The sequence below is a fragment of the Trachemys scripta genome, chromosome 13 (genome assembly GCF_013100865.1).
Source record: "Trachemys scripta elegans isolate TJP31775 chromosome 13, CAS_Tse_1.0, whole genome shotgun sequence".
NCBI classification, from domain to species: Eukaryota; Metazoa; Chordata; order Testudines; family Emydidae; genus Trachemys; species Trachemys scripta.
In genome coordinates, this window is record NC_048310.1 from 43534642 (window position 1) to 43552497 (window position 17856).

The window sequence follows — 17856 nt, forward strand, 5'->3', positions numbered from 1 at the left end:
TAAGGAGCAACTCTGGGCTCAGAAGGCCCCACTTCTCCTCCCACGCTGAGCATGTGCTGGTTGGAGGCAAGGTTTAAAAGGCAGCTGGACAGCTCGGTCAGGGCTAGGTAGGAAGTGACTCAGAGAAGTTGATGCACGGCACCGTGGGGTGAGCAATAGCTTCCCAGAGCCCTGGGTCAGAACCCATGGAGTGGGAGGGCCCAGGTTCCCTTACCCCACCTGAGAACTGCACCCATAGGTGGAGCTGCTGCCCGTGAACTGAACCCATTAGGTGGGGTTGATGCTGAGAACTGTACCCATTAGTCAGCGCTGCCCTCGAGAGCAGCATCTAGTAGGCAGGGCTGCCACCAGAGATGAGCCATCGGGTGTACCTGCCACCTTAGGCCCTAACTGCTAGGCAGGAGACGCTGCCTCCTGTCCACACCCCATAGTATGTGTCCATCTGCGGTGACAACCTCACATGACCACAGGGAAACCTCTTGGGACCCCACAGCTGTTTGCAACCTTTGTTTCCCTTCACAGAGAAGCACTGCATCATTTCTAATGAAGTGGTGGTAGTTCCTGTGACCCAAAATCATGCTGAGTTTTTTATTTTGCCTTAACTGTCTCTTCATACGTCAGAGTCACTGGGGACTACAAGTCCCCAGTGACTCTGACGTCCGTTTCTACCAGTGCAGGCACTCTTGCTTTCAGTTTTCTGTTGGATGAAATGTCAGCAGGTGACAGTCCATGCTTCCTGGCATTAGAAAAGGTTCAGAGAAGGGCAACTAAAATGATTAGGGGTTTGGAACAGGTCCCATATGAGGACAGATTAAAGAGGCTAGGACTTTTCAGCTTGGAAAAGAGGAGACTAAGGGGGGATATGATAGAGGTGTATAAAATCATGAGCGATGTGGAGAAAGTGAATAAGGAAAAGTTATTTACTTGTTCCCATAAATATAAGAACTAGGGGCCACGAAATGAAATTAATGGGCAGCAGGTTTAAAACAAATAAAAGGAAGTTCTTCTTCACACAGCGCACAGTCAACCTGTGGAACTCCTTGCCTGAGGAGGTTGTGAAGGCTAGGACTATAAAAGGGTTTAAAAGAGAACTAGATAAATTCATGGAGGTTAAGTCCGTTAATGGCTATTAGCCAGGATGGGTAAGGAATGGTGTCCCTAGCCTCTGTTAGTCAGAGGGTGGAGATGGACGGCAGGAGAGAGATCACTTGATCATTATCTGTCAGGTCCACTCCCTCTGGGGCACCTGGCATTGGCCACTGTCGGTAGACAGGATACTGGGCTGGATGGATCTTTGGTCTGACCCAGTACGGCCGTTCTTATGTTCTTATGTTCCTTGGTGCCTTTCCATAATTTAACATATGGATCAGAGTGTGACTCTGCAGCCTTTTTCAGTAGGCACTTTATAATTCTGACACCATCTTCCACCTAAACCCCTGGATTAGGGACTGTGGGAACCAGCACTTACACGTCTAAACCTGTACTTCGCTGCAAACTGCTTAAATTCATGCCCACTAAACCACAGCCTGTTGTCAGATATTAGCATGTCAAGTATACCACGTCTAGCAAAAATAAATCTGATATGCACCATCACCTGCTTGCCTGTAGTATCTTCTAGTAAGGCTGTCTTAGGGAAGTAAGAATCATCGTCTAGAACAAGTACAAAGTTTTTTCCAGCCAACGTAAACAAATCTATGCCTGCCGTGCTCCAGGGGGGCCAGTTTTTCCTATGCCACAACACAGGCTCTTTTGCTTGACTTTGCTTGTATTTTTGGCATATGCAACAAGCCTTGACAGATTCTTCAATGTCACTGTTCATTTCAGGCTAGTGTAAAACATCTCTGGCCCTTCTCCTAGAGTTGTCAACCCCTAAATAATCTTCATGTATCCTTGTTAGCATATGTTTCTGTAACACCTTAGGAATCATCAGCCTGGTGCCTCTAAACAGGAGTGACAAACCCACTTCAACTGGAAATCGCCTTCATTACTTTCTGCAGGGTCTCATCCTGAGCCGTCGGTGCAGCAAGCACAGTCCGCACTGCATCTGAGAGTGGACAGTCTTTTGTCCCAGGTCCCGATCACGACCTGGTCTCTTATCAGGTGCTCAGTTAAAATGGCAAGATTGGCTCTTCAGTCTTAGCTCAGTCACAAACTTCTCTTGGATTCACCTTCTTTTTGGTCTCTCTGCTTAAAAACCTCTCTCCTAGGTTTCATTTGGACTTGGAGTGCACCACTCCTCACCTTTCTGAGCTACAGTTCCATAGTGAGCCTCCCCTGCCTGAGCTAACAGCGCTTCAGAACCAGCTGCTGTGGGAAATAAGGCTACCTTCTTCTTTGCTGGTGCCCATCGCCCGCAGATAGAGTCAAGCCTGGTTTAAACCTTCTCCAGTTGTTTCAGCTCTGCTGGGGCTTTGGCCTGCTCCATTCTACTCAGGGTCTCGTCTCCGTTTGTTTTATCGCTGGTACCACATGGGGTTCAGTGATCACACGGTGCTTGTCAGAACTCTGCCATAGTCAGTGTCTCAGCTCTAGCTGCCCCGCACTGCATAACATGAGTCTCTGCACACTCCAACAACTGGCTCTTGCCAGAGCCTTTTAAAGGTACACTTCCCCACACGCTGGGTTTCACTCATGGCACTTCCCCGGCCCCAGGAGCATCAGCAGGGCCTGGATTGGAGTTCAACTGCTGGATGTTACACCCTACAGAGCTAGAACTGAGGCCTGTGGAGGTTCTGGGTTTCTGACACCTCCACATTGCCATGGGAGGCTTAGGTGAGGTACCCACAGGAGGACCCTGTGAGGCTGAGCTCAACAGAAAGTACCGCCCAGTGGGACGGGAGTGGCAGCCCCTCACAGTCCCCTGATTGGCCGATACCAGTATATAAACCAGGAAGCCATGAACGGGAGCTGACTGAGTAACAACACAGACTGATTGCCTGCACTCCAGACCCTCTGCTCTGGCTTCTGGCCCTGGTTTGCCCTCGACTTTGCTATTCGATTGCTGTCTGTAACCTGCAGCCCGATCTCCTGGTAATCCTCCTGATGCCTGACTCGTCCACCCTCTGACCCGCCTCACACTCTGACCTCCCGGTACCTGACCCCTGCTCTGACCACCCTCATCCCAGTGGTGACACTGTAACCAGAGCAGCCTCCTGCCTCGTCCCCTCCTGTGCCCGGGTCGGTCTCCCCGTGGCCCGGGTGTCCCAGCACCCTAAACCCCCCTGGATGAGTTGGTGTCCTAGGACAGTCCGTGAGTCTCTGAACAGGCCGGGAGCACAGAGCAAGCACTGGGGGTCCGACTCTGGACCGGAGTCTTCAGTCTTGTCAGCATCCCCAGGCACAGCTCCTCGGGTTGCCAGCCCATCCCCCCCGTCGGGCTGCTGGCAGAAGCTCTGCCCGGCCCGCCGCCCTTGAGCTCCGTGATAACCTTTGGAGTCCCAGTTACAAATTCCCTTAATAATTATCTAATGTTCCTGTGTGACATTGTGTCCCGGCGAGCCTGGGGCTCATGAGGGCCAGACACATAGCTAGAGGCCGGTGGGCTGGTGGGATAGCATACAGCTAGATCACCACCCACAGCTCTGCTGGTGCCCCTCAGTCCCAACTGCAGCCACCCAGCTCTGCCAACAGCCCTTGGTTCCACCCCCCCGCAAGGGCCCCACTGCCTCAGCCCTGGGCTGCTTTCCTCCTGCCAGGCTGAACTGGGGGGAGTTGATTCGCCATGGCAGGAGCCCCAGCTCCACTGACCAGTCACAGTCTCACTGCCAGCTTTGCGCCACTGGCTTTTCTGAAGTACCCTCAACGATTGACTAGTCCCGACCCTCCCCCCGTGTTTTGGGGAGCCAGGGATGCTTGGCCTGCCGAAAACGGCTTTGGGGCTCATCTGGGAGAGGATCAAAGTGACACCCAAGTGCTGCCAGGGGAGAGCAGGCCACCACAGTGCAGCAAGGGCCTGCGGCCTGCACCAGTGCCCAGAGAGATACACCCACGTAGGGTTTCAAACCAGGGTGAGCTGCACCCATGTAAGTCACCCATTATTATACCAGTGCTGCGTGTCTACACTGAGGAGCTGCAGGGGGGCAGCTACATTGGTGCGACCCCTGTGCAGCCATGCCTGTGGGGGTGGAGCCCCAGCCTGAGCACATCCCTGCCTGGCACCCGTGTGGTCCCTGCCCCCCCTACAGGTTTCCCAGTCTGAACACGTCCCTGCCTGGCACCATTCGGGCCCCACCCACCTAAGAGAGCCCTAGCCTGAGGGAGCCCCATGGTGACACGAGGCAGCAGGGATGGGCTCTGGCAGGTGCAGCCCTCCGGGCACTGCCAATGCTTCCTGAGGGTGGCTGTGGAGCCAAGGCCGCCCGGCAGCCCCCAGGCAGCAGAGCCCAGGACCTGTCGTGCTGGGCGCTAGGCTCTGACTGGCTGCTTCCCCTCTGTCTCTGGTGCCTACAGTGCCCGCGTGCCTGGGGAACCAGCTGGAGGCCAAACTGGACAAGCCGAACGTGGTGAACTGGATGTGCCACCGCAAAACCGAGGACTACTTCACCCTCTGGATCAACATGCACATGTTCCTGCCGCTTGGCGTCGCCTGCTGGATCGACAACACCAGGTACCTGCCTGACCCCACCCTGGAGCTCCCCCTGCCAGCCCTATCTCGCTGGCGCCGGGCCAGCTGGCCCCATAACCCACTGAGGACAAGGGGAGCCCTTCGACTGGCATCAGGGGCATTGGATAGACCCACTCACCCAGCGCCTTCCACCTCGCCATTGAGTGTCGCCCTCCCTCCACACTCGCAGCCACATCAGGCCAGGTCCATCCAAGGCTTTAGTCAGGGCTGCGGGGGACCCCCAGCTACCTCAGTGAAGACAGGATTCTCCTGTGAGCACAGAGCTGTGACACCAGCTCAGAGCCCCGGGACGAGAGCCCTGGCCATGGCAGCCTGCTCGGCCCCCAAGCTGTGCAGGCTCCTTGCCCTGGGGACTGAGCCCCACGAATGCAGAGAAGCCGCATGGAAGGAGGTCAAAGTGCAAATAAAGAGCTTTGCTGCACTGGAAGCGGTGGGAATCTGGAGAGTCCCTTGAGGACTCGGCTAGTGCTGGGGGTAAAAGCCCTGCTCCCGGAGGGACAGAGGAGCTGGGAGAGCCACAGTGAGACACAGCACCCCAAAGAGCGGCAGCTCTGCCCCATCCCTCTGTAGGGCCCTGGTGCAGCCATGCCTGAAATGCTGCATCCTCTTCTGGGCACCTCCGTCCCAGAAAGCCATCCCCAGGTGGGAGCGATGGAGAGGGAAGCAGAGGAGGTTCATGGGCCAGGAGGGATGGGCTCTGGGGAAGGGCAAAGTGTGGCCACTTGGCTGGGACTGGGGGCTCCTCAGAGGGACATGGTAAGGGTCTGCAAATACCTGAAGAGCAGGGAGAAGGTCTGTAGAGTGAGACAGGGTGTGGCGAGGCCTAGAAATGAGCACTAGGAAAATGGAAGTGGAATTAAGGAAAGCTCCTGGCCAGTGAGAGCTCCCATAGATCTAGCTCTTATAAATCTAGAGCCATGGGCTTGCAAAGGCAGGCCACTGAACTCTGACTAGCCCACCTCATTGAATGGTTTCTTAACCTCCGTAGGTGTTATATTCACAGCATACAAACTGAAGTTAGACATGGCTTTATTTCTTAGCCCCCAGAACCCCACCACACCAAAACCAGAGAGAGACAAAGCAGGCTGCTCCCTAAGGCAGAGGGGCCCAAATTACTCTAGGTCAGCTCTTTGCAGTCTGGCTGCTGAAGACTCTGATCACACACTTCCCGACCGTGCCCCCTAGCCTGCAAGCAGGCTGGGGAAAACCCCTGAGAACATAATGTGATAGCTTATAATTTTAACAGTTTCCAATAGACCATTTCAGGCCCCGATTCTGTGTCCTTCCATCTGCATCCAGTGCGGGGTTGGGAGGACTGAGGGGCTGTAAGCAGGATCCTTGTTCCCATGCAGCAGAGATTCAAGCTCTCAATTTGCATGGAGAATACACTGCCTCTTCACCAGCTTCCATTACACCACCTGGGAGCGAGGTGCATTTCCTGGAGATCTGCAAGTGACCCATTACCTTGTTAAAATGGGCCTTTTAAGAAATGTTCTCTATCTGACCCTTTTCCCATAACCCTCTAGTTCCCAAATGGCTGGTTTGTTCTCAGTCAGTTTCCATGCCACTAAAATTTACCACCAACATTCCTTCACTGTTCATCTAAGGAAGTTAGATTGTAATTAAGCAACGTCAATCGGTGCTTTTCCTATCTTGGTCACCATTTGCCCTTACTCCCATTCCTGGCAACAGGTCTGTCTCTGCATTCCTTCCCCAAGGCACGCTCTAGCCCAGGCTTTGCACGCTCCCAGCCTCTGCCCTGTGCTGTGTGGGTGTTCCACCACGCTGGTGCAGCTTCTGGGGCTATCAACAAAGACAAAAGACATGGACAGACATGAGCTGCCCCAAGGGGGGCTAAGGCTCTCTCTTCAGCTCCTTCTGGGAAGTTCTGGCCCCAACTGGGCTCACAGGCTAATACGGAAGAATAGTCCCGTCAAAAGTGGATCAGCGTCATGACCCTCCTTTTCTTCAGGGAGGAGTTGTAGGGCAGTGGTCAGCTGAGACGCTCCTGCCTTACTCCAGGGGCTGAGGACCAAAGATCTGCTCTCCCACCAGCTGTGCTGGGTTTGCCCTTTTTAAGCTCCTCCCTCCAACTCTGATGCCTCTCACAGGTGTGATGGGGTGGGGCCACTCGAGCCCACAAGAACTCATTAACCCTGTGCTAGTGTGGGGTCTGTATACCCCCATCACAGGAACCAAAGCTACCAAATAGGACTGAAGATTTAAAAACTAGAACGATGTAAAATGAACATGGACCACATTACATGGATTAAAAACTGGCTAACTGATTGTTTCTAAATGTAACTGTAAATGGAGAATTGTCATTGAGGAGTATGTTTCCAGGGGGTCCAGCAGGGATCAGCTCTTGGACCTACGCTATTTAAAATTTTATCAGTGGCCTGGCAGAAAACATAAAATCATCACTGATCAAGTTTGCAGGTGACCCAAAAATCAGGGAAGTGGTCAATAATTACTAGGACAGGTCACTGAATCAGAGCGATCTGAATCTCTTAGTAAACTGACAAATAAACTTAGTCGTATTAAAACACGTACATTAAAACATATGTTTTAATACAGCTAAATATAAATGTATACATCTAGGAGCAAAGAATGTAGGCCACACGTATAGGATGGGGTCTCTATCTTGGGAAGCAGTGACTCTGAAAAAGATTTGGGAGTTGTGGTGGATGATCAGCTGAACATGAGCTCCCAGTGTGAAGCTGTGGTCAAAACAGCTAATGCAGGCCTGGGATGCATCAACAGGGGAATTCTGAGTATGAGCAGAGGTTACTTTACCTCTGTATTTGGGACTGGTACGACCGCTGCTGGAATCCTCTGTCCAGTTCTGGTAGCCACAGTTCAAGAAGCATGTTGATAAATTAGAGAGAGGTCCAAAAAGAGCCATGAGAATGATTAAAAGATAAGAAGCTGCCTTGTGATAGACTCAAAGAGCTCAATCTAGTTAGCCTGACAAAGAGAAGGGAACAACAATTTAATAATGTAGCAGGGAAAGGTCTAACTCGATCCGATGGCTGGAAGTGGAAGCCAGACAAATTCAGACCGGAAATAAGATGTCAATTTTTGAAAGTGAGGGTAATTAACCGTTGGAACGATTTAGCAAGAGGCATGGTGGATTCTCCATCACTGGCAATCTTTAAATCAAGATTTGATATTTGTCTAAAAGACCTGCTCTAGGAGTTATTTTGGGCCAGTTTCTGGCCTGTGCTCTACAGGGGTTCAGACTAGATGACCCAAGTGGTCCCTTCTGGCCTTGGGATCTCGGAGTCTGTGATGATGCTCGTGCCCGCAGTAAAGACGGACACTATGTGGCTAGTGGAAGAGGCGTCCCTAGCAGATAGCTGCTGTTTCCCTTTGTTTCCAACGGGACTGGGGCCACAAGCTGCCTTTGGGAAAATGGCTCCCATTCCTCAGAGGTTTTGCTGGTGTAGCTCTCGGCCTTCAGTCTCTGCACTGTCAGCGTTGGACAAGCCAATATTTTAGAGGGTCCCCGTAGCTCCTCTAGCTGAGGTGATAGAGGTCTGGGCTGGGATCTATTCCTGGCTCTGGGAGGGGGTGTGGGCTAGTGGTTCGCGACAGTATTCTGAATGGTAACATGTCTGCGACTGGGGTCTGCTGTTAGAGACCTGGGTTCTATTCCCAGAGTGACCAGAGAGCGCCTCAGTTACCTCATTTGTACAACAGGGAGGCTGGCTCTTACCTATCCCCGGCCCCGGGCGTTGCTCAGGACTCAGGGCTGTGACACACATGCAAATATAAATAGATGTGAGTAGACGAGGTGAGAATTGACCTCATGGGCTCCTGGCTCCCACCACAGTGCACCTTCCCCGAGGCTGTTTTAATGAGGACTGCTCCCCCCGATTCGGTTAGGCTGTGGTACACTTGAGGGCTCTGCTAGCCGTGTGAACGTGAGGCTGCCGCTGAGTCAAGATTGCCAGATTGTTTCCAGTGGGTCTGAAGCTGCAGACTGCGCTCAGGGAAGAGGGCTGCCCCCTGTGTTCTAGGGTCAGGAAGCTGTGAGAAGAGGGCTCATGTGACGGAGCTCAGTTCGGCTGGGAAGAGACGGCCAAGGTTCCCGGGGTTGAGACGCTCTGAGTTCCAGGGCCGGGGGCTCTCCAGCTTCTGTGAAAGCTGTGCAGCTTGGACGGAGACTCCTCTGCTCTGAGAGCCAGGCCTGGCCTGGCGGGCACAGGTCAGAGATCAGCACTCGACAGGCTCTGGTGTGCTGGAGTTGGGAAGGGTAGAGATGGATTCACCAGGCCTCTCCATGCAAGTAATTAACCCCCTCTTCCCTGCAACCTCAGACATGAGCGCTCCCTCCTTGTCCCCACACACCAGGGGGGGGGGTCTGGAGGGCATCCCTGCCCCCCCCAGACCTGAAATCCTCCTACATAAACAAAACAAAACCTTTACCTTGGAGGGGTCAGGCTGGTCAGCGTGGCAAACCCTGAAAAGCCAGGAAATGACAAGTTATGGGGCACCTCTTCCCCATCCCCTAACCCCTCACAGCAAGTCTCCTGCATTGTCACCAGGGATTTCTGCCTCTAGCTGACCAGGACTCATCTCTGCCCCTTGCAACGCACCTGACCCGCTCTAGTTCACCTGGGGGGGGGGGGCAGGGGCAGATGCAGGGATCCCTGGGTGAGATCCTCTGGCCCATGATATACAGAATGGTCACAATGCGCTCCTCGAGCCTTCATACCCATGAATAACACAAAATATTAACAGCCACCTCATCGGCTATTCAGGACTGACACGTGCCCTGCGGTGAGCAATGGACCATAGAAACAAGCCCTCTTCACAACTCCCATCCTGAATTCCCAAGCAGGGTGTTTCCCATGCGGGATGGGGGTGGCCTGGATTTCTGACCCCACCCAGAGGCCTCGCCTTTGTGCCCTGGCAGGGTGGATCTGCCACTCACCTGCCATATCCTGTCCTGTCCCTGCAGAGTGGTGTATAACCGCAGCACCGGCAAGATGTCCAACGCGCCTGGGGTGCAAATCCGCGTGCCCGGCTTTGGCAAGACCTACTCCGTGGAGTACCTGGACAAGAGCAAGCTGGCAGGTGAGGGGCGCCCTTCTTGGTGTCCAAGGCGAGGGATCCCCTTGGTCTGGGGGGAGCTCCCGAGGGTGCTGATCCTGCTGCTGGTGCCCAGCAGTAGAAAAGGGTCCCTGGCTGCTGCAGGATTTGCCCAGGCCTGGCTTTGCAGGGCTCTCTGAAGCCCAGGACCGTTACCCTTTATCCCTGAGTCTGTCCCAGCTCTGGGACCCTGGCACATCCAGACCCCAGAGCCGGGAGGGGGCGGCGGGAAGCTGAGGGTCAGGGGAGGCAAGATCTCTGCAAAGCCCACAGTGCAGTGACCCGTGTCTGAGAGGAGAGGGCTGTACAATGCCACTAGGCATAACCATCCCAGGGAATGAGGGGACCCAGAGTACAATGCCCAGAATGCACTGAGCCAACGCCTCTGGCCAGAGGAACCCAGACACTGGGCAGGCCAGGCACAGCCAGGAAGCAGGGAGAAATGCAGTCTGCCCCCAACTCCCATGCTATGTCTCTAGAGTCTCCCAACCCCCACCCTGTACCTTCCCAATCCTTGCCCTGTATCTCTGGGGGTCCCCCTACCTCCATGCTGTCTCTTTTGGGGTCCCCCCAATCTCTGTGCTGTCTCTCTGTAGGTTACCTACACACCCTGGTGCAGAACCTGGTGAACAACGGCTACGTGCGGGACAAGACGGTACGGGCTGCCCCCTACGACTGGAGGATTGGGCCCAGTAAGTGCAGGGTTGGGACCAGCTTCCACCTCAGCCCAGACAGCCAGGGAGGGAGGCGGAAGGGCACCCACACAGGCAGCTTGGTGCCCAGGGAGAGCCCCGTGCCCAGGAGGGAGACCAGGCCAGAAAGCCTGACAGGGAGCAGGGTGAGCGAGCCTGAAAGAGAGACACCCTTGAGGGGAGGGGGGGCCATGCTGGCAGAGATGTGGGAGGAGGAACCCTGCAGGGAGTGATTCTCTCGTGGGGGGCTGTATGAGTGCCCCCCAGTGCGTTTCCCCTTCTGCCTCCACTGGAGGGTCCTGGTTCCTGTGTCTCACTGTGCCGGGGTCTGGGGACCTGCCCCCGGCTGGGCTCCTGCTGGCCATGGCTGGCCTGCCCATGGCACGCTGCCCCTCTCTCCCCAGACCAGCAGCCCGAGTATTTCCAGAACCTGAAGGCGCTGATTGAGGAGATGCACGACACCTACCAGAAACGGGTCTTCCTGCTCGGGCACAGCATGGGCAACCTCAACATCCTCTACTTCCTGCTGCAGCAGTCCCAGGCCTGGAAAGATCGGTTCATCGCGGGCTTCATCTCCCTCGGTGCCCCCTGGGGCGGGGCCGTCAAGTCCATGCTCGTCCTGGCCTCCGGTGGGTGATGGCTCCCACTGTCCGCTTCCTGCCTTCCTTTCATGCAGTAATGGGGAGGTGTGAATCTGTTGTAGAGCCCTCAGGGCGGGCAAAGGTCTGCAAACGGCTCCATCAGGAGCTCGCCAACCACCTGGTGTCTGACGGCAGTGCCCCTGAGGGAGCACAAGTCCAGTCACAGGGAGCCCGCCCAGGGTTTGCTGTGGGTAGCATTGCCGCACTGGCTAGGGACGAGCACTTCAGAGCAGGCAGGGGAGGAAATGCCTGTCATAGAAAGGGAACAACAGTAAAAAGACTCCCACTGAAGCTCTACCTGCTATTGCCCGCACGTACCACGCACACCCTCCTCCCAATTCACTCCACTTACAGCTCCTTGGGAAACAGTTCCCTCCCCCCAGAATAGCCCCTCGCCTGGGGGTTAGGGCACTCAGCTAGAATGCAGGAGACCCAGCTTCAAGACCCTGCTTTGCCTGATTTGAGGGCTTTTGAACTAAGCTCTCCCTCCTCCTAGGTGAGAGCCCTAATCAGCAGGCAAGGGGCTATTCTGGGGCAGGGCTCTCTCAGGCTCTCCTGTTGAAGTTCTTCCACTTAGTTTCTCTGGCCCAGGGATTATTTATACAGACTCTATAACCCTGCATCAGGGCACTCCCCTAGAATGGCAGAACGTGAACCTGTGTCTCCTACAGTCCAGGTGCACACCCACCCCAGTGACCTATAGAGTCTGCTTGTTTTGTTCTCTGGCCTGATGACTTGTAGTTATACAACGGGGCCCACTGGCTGGTCTGGGGTAGGCCTCTCTCCCTACCAGAAATTCCATCGTGACCAGCGTCCTCTCCTGATGAAAGCTGCATCGCAGCCAATATGTTCCTGCAAAGAGTCCCCATCGAAACAAATCAACATTTCCCAACAAAAAACATTTTGTCGAGAGTTTTTTTGACCAGCCCTATGCCTACCCTCACTCACCAACTGGCTCCATTCCCCCACACCCCACCCTGCCAACACAGCCGGTCCCCTCTCCATTGTGTCTGTACTCTCTTTACACCACGTTCCAACGATGAGGAAACCAACAGCTACAGCTAGGGTCCAAAGAACGAACTAAGCAAGGACTAGCTCTGTGTATACACTGCTGCTCTGGCAGGGCTCTGGTGGCTTCTGCTGCAGAAGACAGGGAGGTCTTTTAAACTATTTCCTCTACATTACACCTCCCCACTCTAATCCTCCCCCTAGCCCTCCCCCCCCAGTTCAGAAACACCCCCCCCACGCACCTTCTTCCCTGAGACACAGAACCCCTCAACTTCCTACCCAGTCTCTCCCCCATTCAGAACACCACTGAGCCCTCACCCAGTATTGTCAACCCCAAACATTCAAAAATCATGAGTTGGGCTTAACAATCATGACATTTTGAAAAAAAAAAGACATTGTGGGTGCTTTTCCTTTGCCTTCTGCTCTCTGAGCCTTTAGGACTGCGTTAGAGTCACGTTTCCATGCCTTTCTCCACAGCAAGGAGGGTCAGAAACTTACTTTTGGTTTAAAGGACGCTGATATTCTCTGGAATAATCACAGGACTCCAGGAGCAGGGTCTTTCCAAAATACACCAAATATGGCAAGATTCACAGGAAACCCAGGAGAGTTGGCAGTTCTGACCAACACTCTTGGAAACACCCTCTCCCCGCAACACCCACACAGAGCCGGCTTAGAAAACCTAACACAGGCTTAGGACCGTTTCCCTTCCTGATGGACACCCAGCACCACCAGCTGAGAAACTTCCCCATCCCCAAACCTTGTCCCCATCCCCCTCAACACACATACTTCTGGTTGGGCTTAGAGAAGTAGGGACAGATGCCCAGCAGGGAAGGACTGTGGCTGTAAGGAGTGGTGTGGGGGATTCATAGGGAGCGCTCTCCCCTTAGAGTTAGTGCTGACCCCAGTGCCCCAGTGCGGTGCTACAGGGTGCTGTGCTGCAGCAGGGCAGGGTGCTCTGCAGGGGGCGCCCTCCCCCGCAGTCAGGACTGACCCCAGTGCTACAAGGCGCTGAGGGCTGTGCTGCTGGATGTTCCATCATTTGGATTAGCCCATAATCCAATAGTTTTACCTCAAAACAACATGTCTCTTCGGCTCCTGCCCTGAATTCCAGCGCATCTGTTGAGCAGCAGCCTTGCCCCCCCCTCCAGCCCTCCCAGTGGTGGCAGCATTTCAGCAGGGAATGATCTCTGTAGATATAGTCTGTACACTGCTTTGGGACCCTTGGGACATCTGTTAATTTTGCTAGAGCTGCTGTTCCTGATGAGTGCCCGTGTGAATTGCAGGAGATAACCAGGGCATCCCGATGGTCACAAACATCAAGCTGCGTGAGGAACAGCGCATGGCCACCACAAGCCCCTGGATGTTCCCGACCAACATGGCCTGGCCCGACTCACACGTCTTTATCTCCACGCCGTCCTACAACTACACGTACCGGGACTACCGGCGCTTCTTCCTCAACGTCAACTTTGAGGATGGCTGGTACATGTGGAACGACACCAAGGACCTGCTGAAGGGGCTGCCTCCTCCTGGCGTGGAGACCTACTGCCTCTACGGCACAGGCTTCCCGACAGTGGAAACCTACATCTACGATGAGCGCTTCCCCTATGAGGACCCCGTGGACGTGGTCTATGGGGATGGGGACGACACCGTCAGCACCCGCAGCATGAAGCTGTGCAGCCGCTGGGCCAAGCAGCAGAAGCAGCGAGTGCATGTGATGGAGCTGCCGGGAGTGGAACACCTCAATATGGTTTTCAGCAACCAAACACTAACCTACATCAACGAGATACTGCTGGGCAGCTTCCAGGCCAGTGCGGAGGAGCAGGGAGGGCAAAAGACCCTCTTCCCACCCAACCCAGAGCCAACACGGGCCAGGAAGAACCTCTCTGGTCAGAGGGCCACTAAGAACCCCAAAATGAACTGAAGGCAGCGGGGGTCAGCTTTGCGCCCTCCAGCAAAGGGTTCAAATCCGAGTACGTGTGGAGGGCAAAGCAGCACCCACTCCTGCTATGACGGGCTTTTGTGTTGTGAATGGTGATTAATTACACATTAGAGGCTTGTTACTTGCATATTAGCAGATGGGTAATTAACTACATTGCCAGCTAATTCCATCACGCTGGCAGGTGTCACCATGACACTGCCATCACTGGCCAGCTAGTGTAATGCCGACAGACCCTGGTTGTTGGCAGGCGGGATCAAACTCGGGACCTCTGAAGTAGATGAGCCTCTACTGCATGAGCTACAAGCCACGTGGCTCTTAGCCAAGGCTGTAGCAGACTCATTGATCTCTAGGTGCCACTAGCCAGAGACAGACCACCACACTCACCAGGCCACTTTGGCCACAGGGCAATCCCAAGCCTGTGCCAGTCTGAGCTGTGCCCCCTTGGTCCCTGTGCTGGGCTCTGCAGCAGGCAGGCTTGGATTTGCACCCAAGAAATCTGAGCCCAAGGGGCGCTGCAAAGCAGGGGCCTTTGTGGGGCCTCACTGAGAAGCTGAGCTGTTCAGCTCAAAGAGAACGAATCCTGCCCCCATCCTAGAGCCGGAGAGCCACAGGTAACTGAGTGCCTGTGACAGGCCCTTTAAGGCCTGTGAATGAGGCTGACTGCAGTGAGGGGCCAGTGCCCCACGTCTGGGGTCCCACCAGGCTGGGCACAGGGACCAAAGGGAGCACGTTCAGACAGCATCTGCCATTGCACACATGGTCTCTGTTCTCTGCAGTAACTGTGCAAAGTGCTCCGCTTCCCAGCACGCCCTCATTGCCGGCTGCCGCGGGCACACACCTCTGGGGCCGGGCCTTTGCTAACTGCTGCCATCACAAGCCCATGAGACTAGGCCTAGTGGGAAGCATTGCTGCGGCAGACTGAGAGCTGCCTCTGGCCTGCGAGAGAAGCACCTCCCTGGAAGTATGCGCTGGAGCAGGGGGCTAGCCCCTGCATAAAGCACTATGAGGCCAGGCTAGGATCACTCCAGCCAGCCCAGGCCGGGGCTTGCAGAGCATGTACTGGCCTTGCCGTGCTTGCCCAGGGCCCTGAGGAACACTGTGCTAACACCTCTTTGCCGGAGGCGCCCCTGTTTCTCTCTCCGAAGGCGGCAGAGTCCCAGGAGAGCCTGTTGAGCATACTGCTGAGAGGATCCAAATGCGGAATTCCAGGGTGCTTTTAAGCCGCTGGAGTCTGACCAGAGCCCCGGCGCTGCCCTTACTGGGGGTCTCTAGACCCCTCTTGGGGTGCAGATCCTCTGTCTGAGCACCCCCTCCCCATTGCTCTTTACTAAATCGCACAAGAAATGCACAGGTCTATGCAAAAACACTAAACCTCCACGCTGTTCCCTGCCTCAGGATAATCACCACTCCCGAGCATTCTTTGAACTGGGGTCAGAGTCCTCTAGAGGCACCCAGGGTCCTTCTCCGGCAGTGCAAGGCTGGTCTCGCTCCCCTGCAGGTCAGCGTGCTCTGACCTTAGTGGGTCCTGCACCTAAACTGGGCTCCTGTCCCACTGCTCTGAGCCTGCCCATCTCTCTCTCTCTCTCCTGGCCAGAACTCCCTGTGCAGCTCTGTAACTCTTCCCCTGACACACTCCAAACATTGTGGGTATTAAGGTCCAGCATCCATACCTTAGGGGCTTTTTTCTGGACTGTGGGGTCTTCCACCCTTCACATGCAAGCCCCCTCTTACAGGGTTGGGGGAAATTGATTTTCCAGCTTCAGCCAAGCTCCTTAACATACCCTGTCATGCAGTCCCACGACCTGTAACCAGTCTGCTGGCAGTGGGCCGGGCCCCGAGGTCCCACACCGTTCCACCAGGGCAGGCCTGTGACCTCCAAGACTCTGAGACTGGGCTGTGGGCACCAGTGACCCCGTCTCTCTTCGTGGCTCCCTACACCGAATCCAGCCCAGCCAGACTCCTGTGGGAGATCTGTGCTGTCCCCCGTCAGGGTGCAGTGCTCTCAGTGCGTATCCACAGCGACACAGGCAGCCTCTCCAAACCACGCACCATCCATTGGTCACCTGGCTACAGAATCTGAACGCACCGGGGTTAGCTCAGAGAGGCAGAAGTTAAGCCATAGTCCACCCTGGCTAAGCCATGATGGGCCAGCCAAGCTGTGATGGACTCATCTCTGGTGCTAGTCTCTGTCCTTGTTCCCGAGTCCCTCCAAAACGTCCACCCCAATTCCAGCCTTCTGACACCCTCTCTCCAGCTCAGTTCCCAAGCCCCACCTGCTGGGTTTCATATGTTAGGTGTTGATTATTCAGTCCTTGGGGCGTCTCTCTGTCTTGTTGGACCCCTGAAATGAGCCAGTTCTTCAATGACTCTCTTCATTCCAGAGACAGCGAGGTGACACTCACACCTCCTGCACTGTTCCAAGAGCAGTGTTGGCCATTTTACACCCACTGGGTAGCAATGCAACATAGAGGGAAAATGAGGCACGCATAGTATTTATAAAAATATTACAGAAAATTCCCACTTTGTCATATCTCTTCCCCCTTCAAGACTGAACTGAGCAGGGTTACTTTAACCAGTGAGCTGGGGAACTTTGAACACACAAACATTATTCATAGATGCCACAGCCTATTTCCAGTATTGACAAATGTTCAAAAATCATGAGTCAGGTGCACCAAAAATCATGAGATTGGCTTTAAAATCATTCGATTATGTAAAAATAATAGATTGGATGTTCTTTTTATTGCCTCTTGCTTTTTGAGCCTTTAGGTTGCACTGGGGTCACATTTGGAAGCTCTCTCTACAGCCACGAGGGCTAGAAAGTTACTTTTTCTTTAAGAATGAAGGCTGAAATCATCACACCTCCACCTGACCTCAGGAGGCGGGGCTTTAAGGAAAACAATAATTATCATGAGACGCATGACAAAATCATGAGAGTTGGAAACACTGTATTTCCGATCCCTTGGTAGCTGTCCTACCAGGCACTTTCGTGATTCTTACAGCACAGTTTCTAATCAATCAAACTTTCAATACACAATCCAAAGCAGTTTCACATCCTCCCTTAGGTCTGGTCTGTTGGATGGCACCAGCAGGATGCACATGGGGAGTTTTCATTCTTTTGCCACCCCAAAGCTGTTGGGTTTGAAACTGGGATGGAGCCCTGCCACCGCCTCCTTGCCCTCGTCTGCCAGGGAGCGAGGAGGGCAGTAAACCCACATTCCTGCATGTGTCAGCCATCTTGGCTGTACCCTGGGGTGTTCTTATCTTATCCCTTGCTTGGGGTAGGAAGTGACCCCTTGAGCATTTGCGGGCGAGGATGGGGAATCAGTGTAGATTTGTCCCTCTGCAAGGTAGGTCTTAACCCAGCCATATGTCTGTGGCTCTGGTGATGCAGAGTGCCCCCCACATTGGCAGGCCCCCTCTGGAGTTGTGTTCCAACCCCAGGGCTGTGTGTATGCAAGGGACCCATTTCCCATTTTGGGGTGAATGTGTTGCCCTCACCCCCAGGACAGAGTCCTCCCCACCCCCGGGTGGGCTGTGATTCAGGGTCTCTTGGTTAAAAGAACCCACCATGGCCACGACCACACTGTGATGATGTGTCCGTTACCAGCAATGGCCTTCCGGCTGCTTTACCTTTCTATGGGGCTTCTCTTACCTGTGGACAGGACAAGCATGTTTGGCAATCCCTCTTCCCTGCCTGTGTCTCCCCACACTCAACGGGGGGCTCAGTGACCGCAGGGCTCAACACTGCTTCTGCTTTCCCAGGTTTCAGAGTAGCAGCCGTGTTAGTCTGTATCCGCAAAAAAAACCAGGAGTACTTGTGGCACCTTAGAGACTAACAAATTTATTAGAGCATAA

The 17856-nt window shown here is 54.4% G+C and overlaps 1 protein-coding gene across 1 annotated transcript; it reads left to right on the forward strand.

Moving 5' to 3' along the window:
* The first annotated feature begins 3706 nt into the window (after nt 1-3706).
* On the forward strand, nt 3707-14128 carry LCAT (lecithin-cholesterol acyltransferase). Its single transcript, XM_034788747.1, has 6 exons — nt 3707-4022; nt 4450-4606; nt 9591-9706; nt 10318-10413; nt 10818-11042; nt 13346-14128. The coding sequence occupies exons 1-6, from the start codon at nt 3722-3724 to the stop codon at nt 13981-13983; spliced, it is 1533 nt and encodes a 510-aa protein (XP_034644638.1). The 5' UTR covers nt 3707-3721; the 3' UTR covers nt 13984-14128.
* The last annotated feature ends 3728 nt before the right edge of the window (nt 14129-17856 follow it).